This window comes from Ornithodoros turicata, chromosome 9 (genome assembly GCF_037126465.1).
Source record: "Ornithodoros turicata isolate Travis chromosome 9, ASM3712646v1, whole genome shotgun sequence".
NCBI lineage: Eukaryota > Metazoa > Arthropoda > Arachnida > Ixodida > Argasidae > Ornithodoros > Ornithodoros turicata.
In genome coordinates, this window is record NC_088209.1 from 40532998 (window position 1) to 40544544 (window position 11547).

The following is an 11547-nucleotide window of genomic DNA, read 5'->3' on the forward strand; positions in this document are numbered from 1 at the left end:
GTCAGTATTATATCACTAATATGTAATATTTTGATTCTGTGGTATTATAATACATAATACTAATGTTTATGCGCGTTACACGAGTACTACTAGGGGTTCATTTGTTGCTGTAATTAATTGGTTTCGGTTTACATATTTCATCGCGGCTGGTAGCGGTGAAGCGCAAGAGGACGTAATTCATTGGTGTAAGAACATCATTCATTGGTGGATAAGGGAGTAGAAGAGCGTCCTTTTGCGCTTCACTGCGACCAGCCGCAACAAAAATATGTAAACCAAAACCAATTAGTCACAGCAACAAATGACCCGCTTCGGTGGCAAATTTTTCTCTAAAAGGTGTCTACTTAAGGTCACAGAAGGGGTAGCACCCTGTTTAATGCCGACAGCACCCTGCTTTAGAAGTTCTATGTTTCTTTACGAAACTCATTTGAATTTTTATTTAAATAATGAGCGCCTCTCACCCATTCACACGGTGCGCAGCTTGTAGGTGGTATCGGACAGATACTTGTAAAAAAGAAAGTTCGTCGTTTGGTGCACCCGTTCGCGAATTATTTAGCCCGGAGATTTAATTGGAACACCCAGTATATGCTACGTAAGGAAGGGAGCATCTCCTTGAGGCCGAGGAGTAGGAAAGGAAGCCAGGACGACTCGGAACAAAACAGAGCAGGACGGGGCTGACTCATTGTTAGGATTGTTGTACAAGCACTGCGCGCGTTCTCACACAAGATTCTTGTGAAAGCCAAAAATCAGCACGATCACCCTACTACGATGCTCTGGTAAGAACTACACCGGTTACTTTCGTCTGCTACGGCAATGTACCGGCGTCTGCTGTTCCAAATTGGAGTTTCAGCCGTCCAGTCATGATGGAGATCCAGTGGGACTCTGCTACACTTTAACTCTGCAGCGGGCCAATGCGTAGGGACCCCAGGGCATCATTCGGACGGGACTTTGCATAGGAGCTGCAGGTTATGACATGGTCGGTATAACGAAGCAGGTCATTCGCTCGACAAGACTATACATCGGTGGAGAGCTATAAGCAAAGTTACGAAAGAGCTACATCGTAAGCACTACACATAATCCGATACGCTTTCCTCTTTTCCGCGATCCCCGCATCCAGAAGGTGCGGAATATGAAGGGTGCAACAGCCACTGACGACAGTGACATCGCTCAGTCGCATCCAAAAGGGGTATTCTCAAAGATCCTCAAGGAAATGGTATTCGGAAAATATGATAGGTCTGCTACATTGGCAGTCCTCAATGGTCGTTGAAATCAATGGCCACTGAACGTGCACATGGCGCCAATTGAGCAATTGGCAATTGAGCTCAATGACAACCGGAGACTGCCCGTATGATAGGGAACGCGTCGGACGCTCCTGCGTAGCGTTGCAACAAGACGCCCGCTGGAGAGAAATATGTCTGACAGCTATTGCACTAGATTTCCCAGTTGCTAAAAAAATGTGCTGATACAAAATGCGCAAACGGCCGCGACCGCGCAGCCCTGCTGTCCATGGGAGGGCGACGAATACTCCAGTGTCTCCACTAAGAAGATGGCGCCGTAACGTCACCGTGACAACAATCGTACCGGGCAGGACGTGAAACGTACGTGTTATCTTCCCTTATCGTTAAACAAACACTGACGCTACTTCTTAGGGCTTCACATTAAACACGCAGGCGATGTCTCGCTCGTGCACCAGGAGACATGCCGCATTTGTTTTCGAAGAAGATCGCGCAGACTTCAAAACAGCTAGCAACAACCTTATAGGGCCTTTATAGCAGTCATAGCAACCAATTTCTGGTGGAAATGGAAGACGACGAAAGGTAGGAACGTATTGGTCGTGCTTTGCCGTTTCTACCTCTTTATGTGCTGCCACCTCCCGTGGCTCAGTGGTTAGCGTGCTGGCCATGTCACGTCGAGACTGGGAGGTACCCGGGTTCGAATCCCGGTGCCGGCTGTGCTGTCTGGGGTTTTTCCTGGGTTTTCCTCAGACGCTTTCAGACATATGTCGGCACAGTTCCCTTAGAAGTCGGCCCAGGACGCACATTCCCCCAGGGCGTGAGTCGTGACGTTGCTCACATACGTGAGGCCGACAACGGCAAGCCCTATCACCACCACCACCACCGACCGTTTTAAATCTTACACGTGTGTCTTTGCGAGGAAAAAAAAAATGTTTTCGCGATATTGTTGTCAGAACGAATTGACGAACTCCTCAATCATCATCATCATTAAATGCGTTGTTGTTGACGGAGGATAGCCTGGAGCTCGCCGCTGATTCTGAGATTAGAGATTACGGTTGTATTCGAAGTTAAAGCGAAGATGACCAGCGCAAAATTTCGCAGAGTAGAGTGTCGTACAGTTTTTGAGAGAGAGAGAGAAACAGTGAAAGGTCACGTTAACATCTGGTTTCGGTTTTACTCAGACGTAACCGTGACGTAAGCCGCCACAAAGCCGTGCGACCCAGATTGATTACCGTTATGTGACATGGTAAAACCCATACACAACACGTTTTATCTCCAATCGTTGGCTGACTTGGAAGGACGAAACAATTAATTAATTAATTAATTAAACATGCACGTATTCTAGATACTCTTCGTGTCATAAGAAAGCGTTTGCTTAGATTTGGTCTGGGACGAGACCGTCGCTCTAGTTCGCTTGAATGTAATTGTTTCGCTACAGAATCCTTACTTCGTCATAGTCTTCACCTTCGCCTTATCATAATATTTACCTTAATCCACCTTAATTTCTTCCCGTTAGTCGGGCAGCTCACACTTCGGATGACATGGAGGACGCCTCTAGAATCTCAAAAAAGCGAGGACTATCTCTGAGAAACCTGTACTACAAGATGAACCATCCTCAAAGGGGGTTATGTATCATATTTAATGTGGAGGTAAGAGAACACAGTGAGAGAGTAAGAAACAGTTGAGTGTCGTGTCGTCCCTGCGTGTGCCTGTAGTCTCCGGCTTTTACATTATGGAGAGCACAAGCGGACTCTGGAATCTGTTTCGAGTGACGGGCCTTAATCGCAGAACTTCGCGGGAAGAAACCAAGGAATGCCAAGCAGAAGCGGATCATCTGTGGACGTCAATGAAATACGAAACACGTTCGGCATGCTCGGATTCGTTGTTCAGCTTCATCAAGATCCAACGACGTCGACCGTCGACGACGCACTGTTCAAAGGTAACCACCCGATTCAAAGGACCAACGAAATAACACTTAAGACTTCTCCGAAACCTGCTTAACTGACCAAGTACTTTATCAGAAGCATTCAATTTACTGGAAAATCAGGAGACGATGTGACCTTGAGGGCGTCTCCCCACCTGCTGCGGTGACTTAGCGAGCACAGCATGGCGTACACTCTTAAAAATGAACTTCACCACATAGCACGCTCCTAGCCAGCCATCACCCCGAATGACAACGTTCTCGCCTCTGATTTGTTGAGAAAGGGAGGCGGAGCCTATTTTGGGGCCAATCAGGGGCGAGAACGTTGTCATTCGGGATGATGGCTGGCTAGAAGCGTGTTATGTGGTGAAGTTCATTTTTAAGAGTGTAGAATCAGCGTAACGAAGAGCCGTGGTCTACACTCTAAAAACAGAACTTCACCGCATAGCACGCTGTGCGCAAACCATTGTCACGAATGACAGGGTTTACTTTCAATTTCGAAGAGAGGGGTGAGCGCACGCCTTTTTGTGGCAACTTGGATATATGGAAATTGCCCCAAAAAGGCGGACGCCCCCCTCTCTCGTCTAATCACAAGCGGTAACTCCATTCGTGGCATCATTCGTGGCAATGGTTTGCGCACAGCGTGATATGCGGTGAAGTTCTGTTTTTAGAGTGTAGCTACTCGCGTGCATTATAGAGATGCGCGGAACCGCCTGCGGCTTGCCGCTGGCATGCGCGCCGTCCCAGCTACACAGCCTCCGCCCACGACTCTCGATGAGGAGGACACATCAAACGCAATAGCTTTTGATGACAAAGATGGCCAAGGACAGCGAACTCGAGTTACTGACTATAGTGAACGTTGTCGTTCGCACGTTTGAGCTCTTGAGAAATCAATGTCGTATAGTAGGCTTTGGGTTCACATCGAAGGACATTTTGCTTCCTTCTTAATTTCTTCGGTTGAAAAAAAAAGAAAAACATATACCTTCCACTCAACGACGGTGTCAATGTTCTTCATGTGGGAGGCCGGAATAAAACAAGAACGGTAGCGGCGCTCGGGGACTGTGGGCACTGCACACTACCGTCACAGGGTGGCGCCGTTCTTAACATTCCTCCAGAGCCATTTATTAGGAGAGTTTGGCCATTGGGAGGAGCCTGTCTCAAAGCGCGCCATTTTACGTCACACGATGGGCGGCGCCAAGGCAAGTGGCACAATTTTGGATCAGAGCTACCACCTTGAAATCTCTCATTCCGCCATTTTGGAGAAGAGGTACACCCCCCCCCCCCCCCCCTGCCGCCGCGGCGGCTCGCCTGTCATCACGGTCAAGTGGGCGGGTGACGGCTCTGACGTCACGGCGGCTACCAATCTCCGGGAGGCAAGAGATCACAGAATGGCCAAACTCTCCCCATGAACGGCTTTGCATTTCTCTTACGGGGCCTTTGGAGGACTGAACGTGGTTCCAGCCGATGTACATACAGACGGAATATATCTCTACGTCTATATATATATATAGTTGAAATAAATGGGAGACAGAAGACGAAAGTAGGGGAAGTAACACAAAAAGGGGTTTATTAAAACTTAAAAATTATAAAAGCTAGGGAGGAAGTCTACGTTACGGCGGAAGCTCCGCCTTCTTCGGGACAAAAGAGCGACAAGAAGGCGGAGCTTCCGCCGTAACGTAGACTTCCTCGCTAACTTTTATAATTTTTAAGTTTTAATAAACCCCTTTTTGTGTTACTTCCCCTACTTTCGTCTTCTGTCTCCCATTTATTTCAACTATAATTACGTAGCCGTCCGATCCAACTCCAACTTTTCAAGATATATATATGCGTCTAAATATATCTCTAGACGTCAGCAAGGATTATGGCTCTTGTGTAAGATCGCGTGTTATTTGTGGAGCAACACGCGACAGGAAAAAAATAAAAATAAAAACGAACACCAAAGAAGAGAACGTTATGTTGCTTTCCCCCGGTTTTTCTTTCTGTCAACATCGCTTTGGTTCCTTCTCGTAACGATTTCTAATGTTCATTATTTGCGTGGCTCTCAACACAGCATCCAGACGAACGGAGAACCTCCAATCGGATTGTTTCGTCTGCTGGATATTGTCTCACGGAAAGATGGGAACTGTGTACACCTCCGACGGGGAACTGGAACTGAAGCACTTCGTCAAGCATTTCACAGCTGACAGCACGCTCGAAAAGAAACCCAAGATTTTCTTTGTTCAGGTAGATCGTATGCACTGGCGGTTCAAAAAACTCCACGGGGCTATACTCACCAAGTTTTCAGCCAATTCGATACGCAAGACTACTAATGGGGCGCTAGGACGAGATCTCCAAGATCTCCATCTTATTTTTTTTTTTTCAAAATCAAATCGAATCAATATTTGCGGTATCTTCGACATTGAAATCACTTCAATGATTCGTCACTGGAGTGCACAGACAATAAAATTTTGAATTACTGTGTTATAGGCACGTCATTCTCACGTAAGTTGTGAGAAATAAACAAAATAATGAAATGCACCGCAATAGCAATAAGTGCCAAAAAGCTGAGGGTATCATAAATAAATAGATGAGAAGTAAACAAAAGCAAAACGAACGTGGCAACTTCGCTCAAACATTATAGAATATTAGTGAGACGCATGCTTCTCGCATCGCAGGATATAGCGAAAGCTTTCTGACACAGCAGAAGAAAGAACAGGCATGTTGTCTGTAATGGGAAGTACTTGAAGTACCAAGTACTCAAGTACTACTTTAAGTACATCTCTCAGTACTTGTACTTTACTTAAAATACATTTAAATTTGTGTACTTTGTACTGTATTTTAAGTACTCAAGTATCCAATTGGCAAAACAAACGCAAAACTTGGTCGCAAAATGACTTCTTTCAGTTCATATTAATGAATCGGCTGTAAGCTATCCATTTTTTGTAGCTAGCACTCGGCAAACATGCTCGTTAGAAGCTTTTTAAAGATAGCAGTCGAAACATAATTACCTCACCTTTTATCACTACCAGGCGTTACAACGACCAGCGATACAATCTAAATTTGTAATGTACGTACTTGATGAGTACTTTAAAGTACTTTGCCAAGGACTTTGTACTTTACTTTAAGTATAACAGGTGCTATGTACTTGGTACTTTACTTTAAGTAGAGTTTTGAGGTACTTTGCCCATCACTGTTGTACAGTGGCGCGCAGATTAGCCTCGAACAGCGGAGCGCGTGTCATCGGGCGCTGATAAGCTGAAAACGAGATTGGGATGATCCACTATCCCGTTGAAGGGAGGGTCGGTACGCACAACGGATGCGTCTGATAAACGGTGCGGTATGGCGAGCGCATCCGATGCGCGTACCGACCCTCCCTTCAACGGGATAGTGGACCATCCCAATCTCATTTCCAGCTTATCAGCGCCCGATGACACGCGCTCCGCTGTTCGAGGCAACTCTGCGCGCCACTGTAGTTAACTTAAAACGTATGTTTCTAAAGCGCGTACAGTCTTTCAGCGCGGAGTCGCGACCACATAACCCCCTTTCATGCTGTGCATACTGCAAGTGGGATGAGATAACGATGTTACTCGCCGATAGTCATCTCATCATATCGCGAACGTATAGTGTCGTCTCATTCTGCCAAGGGAATGACGTTTAACATCTTCCCCGTATTTCGAAGTCGAAGTTAGTCCTCCAATGAATACTAAACTACAGAGCAATTAAAAGGACTTCCGTTTCAGCCAACACTGTCTATGGCACACATGCATATCAATATTCTTCCCGCCCAAGCAGCACAATGTACTGAAAGTCCAGTGCAATAGGGGTGGACGGTATGTCTCTAATCAATGTTCTTTGGTGTCACGAGTGTGTTCAAGGCCTTCCACCTACCCGTCCACCCCTATTGCACTCGACTTTCAGTACATTGTGCTGCTTGGGTAGGTGAAAGGCCCTGAACAGACCTGTGAAACTAAGAACATTGATAAGACGCATACCCCCCATTGCACACGACTTTCAGTACATTATGCTGCTTGGGCGTTCTCTCTTTTAAACATGCATGCGTATTCATGAAAGACCCCCCACATAGAACCGAAATCGTACTTACGTACAGCACGTCCGCAAAAGAGTTGCTGTAGTTGCGTAGTCGGTGCACATTCAAAAAAGGAAGAGCATAAAACACGGAAACCAGAACAGTACGAGCTGGAACTAGCAACTGCGACTTGGCCTCCCATGCGATACCTGGTAAGAAGATATGAAACCACTATCTGTTTGTAGGAGAGGGCGCATACACAGCTACAGGAGTCGGGACAAACAGTAAAGGTCATTGCCAAACGCACACGATAAGAAAATGACGCTGCTGTGGAGTCGGAACAAGGACTGCCCCCTTGCGTTGTGCTACCTTACAAACCTCTACCTAGACGGGTAGAAATCCAGTGAACCGGTAAGAAAGTATGAGGGGAATTGCCTCAGGGCGAGAGGTGCTGATATTTCGAACAGGGACTGTCCTTCACCACGTCCTCATCATTGGCAATGTATTTAAAGCGTTTACTTATGACGTGGTAAAGGTTCATGCGAGGTCAGCAGTCAAGAGGGAGCAAGGGTACGTTCAGCCTTCTATGGCCTAAGCGAATGGCCGCTTTGTTAGAGTGTGGATGTGACTATGTGAATGAAGCCATCTTTGCCCCAGCTGGTTACAGGAATGCAAAGTTCACGTCGCATTTCTTCAACCGGTCTGGAGCAAAGATGACTTCATTCACATAATCCCCTCCACACTCTACAAAGCGGCCATTCAATTTTGCCGTAAACGCCTGAACAGAACCTTTTTTCCCTATGGGCTGTTGACCTACAATTCGCATGAACCTTTAACACGTCATACCTAAACCTTTAAATACAATGCCAGCGATGAGGACGGTGCTCAGAAGAACAACGGCGTCTATTTGAAATATCGGCGGCTGAGGCAATTCCCCTCATACACCTGTACCTAGTAACTTAATCCTACATGAATTACTGAGGGCTGAAAGCTACCTACAACCAGACAGTGCTGAAGCTTGGAACCTGACGGTGCGTAATGGTGCCCACCCATACATCAAACCAGATATGACAGCTTGGCAGACGAACGTACTGAATTCTGGCCTCGTCCTAGAAAAGGATTATAGCGAAAGTCAACATACGGTAGACCAGACCATGGCCCCTCGATCGCTCCTCGAGACCATAACCATGACAGCGCCCGTGATCAGCGGTAGGACCGCTTGTAAACATGATTGTAACTTCTTTCGACCTCGATGGGCTTAATGCGTTTTCGGAAGTGCCATTGTGATCTGGTTCCGACCTATAATAAAACTCGCTAGTAATGGCCCATCTTCAACGTTTTACAGGCTTGTCAGGCGAAAGAATCCCAGAGCGTCAGCTTCCCAGAGAAATGTACCAATGGAGAGTTTGGAAAAGAAGCTGTTGGAGAAGAGACGGCGACACCCGTCACCGAAGGCTTCAGTTACAGACTTCCATCTTATCCAGACTTCCTGTTCGCGTTTGCAGCTCCTCCAGGTACGTCTTAAGCAACAAGGCTATAGGGGGTGTGCAGCATGTCGTCACACAAGTACAGGCTGACTTAGCGTGCGTGTACATGTACAGTGAACCCTCGTTAATATGACCCCCGATAATCTGACATACGCGCTTTACTCCTGGGGAACAATGCAGTGAAACATCTGCAAATCTCCCCCTTTAATATGAAAATTCCGCATTATGACCAAAATTTTCGGGAACGACCATGGTCATAATAACGAGGGTTCACTGAACTCCTAATTGCGAAGCACATCTCTTTGTGAACGGAGGTGCTCCAGTGTCCGCCTCGACAATTGTTGCAGACGCATGACCTGAAAAGGAAACTGTGCTCAGGGTAGCAGATCACGGCAAAATGCTGGTACTTATTTTGCGCGGTAAACAGAATGCCCTGAATACCTGCCTCTCATCCAGGAGGCGCGTGCTTGATGTCTCACACCTGAATTTCAGCTCTAGGTTGTCCATCCTTTGACTACACTTTGGTTGCAATCAATTGCTCTTTTTTTTATCGATAATTTCTTCCGAACGTTTTCAGGTTGGAGTAGCGGCTAGGGTACCTGGCTCTCACACAGGAGACGCGTGTTTGAGATTCCTCCTGGAATAGGCGTGACTCTGAAATCAGGAATCCCTCTCTGGCTGTCTTACTTTTTTAACCCCTCTTGTTTGTCCTTCGTTTGACTACGCTTTGGTTGCAATCGTTTTTTCTTCCTATCGGCGTTTTTTTTTCAAACATCTCCAGGTTGGAGAAATGGGTAGGACACCTGCTTCTAACACAGGAGGAGCGCATTTGATGTTCAGGATCCAGAAGAGGACAGGATACCTTGGATCTCACACATGATGCACGTGTTTATGTCCGGCACCCGTGCAATCGCCGTGATCCCGAGTCGAGGAATCCCTCTTCGATTCTTGCTCGTTTGGTGGTGGTGGTGAATGGTGAAAGGCCTCGCAGTTGCAACGTCACGACTAACGCCCTCGGGGAGTGTGCGTCCTGGGCCGACTTCTAAGGGAACTGTGCCGACATATGTCTCAAAGCGTCTGAGGAAAAACCAGGAAAGACCCCCAGACAGCACAGCCGGCACCGGGATTCGAACCCGGGTACCTCCCAGTCTCGACGTGACGTGGCCAGCACGCAAACCACTGAGCCACGCGAGCTGGTTGCTCTTTTGCATGTAGACCTAAGAAATCAGGACGGGAACCAATTGACGCAGACGATTTCAAACGCAGGCTTCCTTTGACTACCAGTGGCTTCATGTGGCTTGTCTCCGTGGTCACGGCCACGGAAAGCATAGCTAGAATTGCCGGTGTTGTTATGTCATGTCGTTTAAACGATCAGATTTTGTTTGTACCCAAGCAGCACGACATCTTGGCCCAATATTGGACCAATCTTGGCAATACTGGCCCAAGATTGGTCACATCTTGGTCCAATATTGGGCCAGTATTGAAAATACTGGTGTAATACTGGTCCAATCTTGGTCCAATATTGGACCAGTATTGACAATACTGGCTTAATATTGGTTGAATCTTGGTCGAATATTGATAATACTGGCCCAAGATTGGTTCATTCTTGGTCAAATATTGGACGAGTATTTACAATTATGGCTTAGCATTGGTTGAATCTTGGTCGAATATTGATAATACTGGCACAATATTAGTCCAATCTTGGTCCAATACTGGACCAGTATTGACAATACTGGCTTAATATTGGTTCAATCCTGGTCGAATATTGATAATACTGGTCCAATCTTGGTCGAATATCGCACAAATATTCGGCCGACTCTGCCAATATTGATCCAATATTGAGCCAAGATGTTGTGCTGCTTGGGTAGGTGGTGTTGACTGATGAGGTGCCGTGTCACTTTTTTTTTAAAGGATACTACGCCTTCAGAAACAACGTAAGTGGCTCCTGCTTCGTGACGTATCTGTGCCTTGTCCTCCGCCAGTGTACAGCACAGACGGCCGTCAGCGACCTCGTGTCCTTGCTCATAGCTGTGGCACGGAAGATGGCCTTCGAGTATGAATCCAAGTCAAGGAACGAGTCCAGGGACCAGAAGAAACAAGTGCTGTGCTTCCAGTCGTCCTTAACGAAGAAACTGTTTCTTACGTGGCCACAATAGCCGCGAGGTTTCGTTGCTCCTGCGCTGTTAACATTTTTATATTTATGGACAATTTTCATTATTACGACCCACTATTCCATTTCAGCTCACTACCGCCAACAATGGATTACAGTGAACCCTCGTTAATATGACCCCCGATAATGTGACATACGCACTTTACGACCATACTCCTGGGGAACAATGCAGTGAAACCTCTGCAAATCCCCCCCGTTAATATGACAATTCCGCATTATGACCAACATTTTCGGGAACGACCATGGTCATAATAACGAGGGTTCACTGTATAGAGTATCGCCCCAGGTGATGAAGCTTCTCATTCATCATCATTCGAATAAAGTTGTTGTCATTATTATAGTTATGATACCTTCGTACCTGTAAATACAAGTCTCCATTGTACTGGGTAGATATTTCGGGCTGATGTTATTGCACAAGAACTATCATCGTCATTGTCAGAACGTCATATTATGGCAATTTAGAATGGGAATTCTAGCCCGCATAGTGACATCCTTACTCGTACCACAGCACCAGACATTGCAGAATAAACGTCACTGTTTATTATAAACTAATAAATGAATAAACTAGACTGACCCTTTCTGGACTAGTCTCGACAGATGATTTACTTTGACGACTTTCCAGTTGTCCGTATTTTTTTTCCTCTCTCCTATAGAGCTTACAAACAAACGGGCTTGGCGTTCGTTTAAATAATATGATACTATTCAAGCTCCAATATACTTCCACGCATGAG

The 11547-nt window shown here is 46.3% G+C and overlaps 1 protein-coding gene across 1 annotated transcript; it reads left to right on the plus strand.

Annotated features, from left to right (window-relative positions):
* Positions 1-305: 305 nt before the first annotated feature.
* On the plus strand, positions 306-11385 carry LOC135368952 (caspase-3-like). The gene is made up of 6 exons (XM_064602520.1): positions 306-1814; positions 2749-2881; positions 3021-3171; positions 5204-5376; positions 8505-8673; positions 10558-11385. Exons 1-6 carry the CDS (start codon positions 1798-1800, stop codon positions 10800-10802), a joined length of 888 nt encoding a protein of 295 aa, XP_064458590.1. The 5' UTR covers positions 306-1797; the 3' UTR covers positions 10803-11385.
* Positions 11386-11547: the final 162 nt, after the last annotated feature.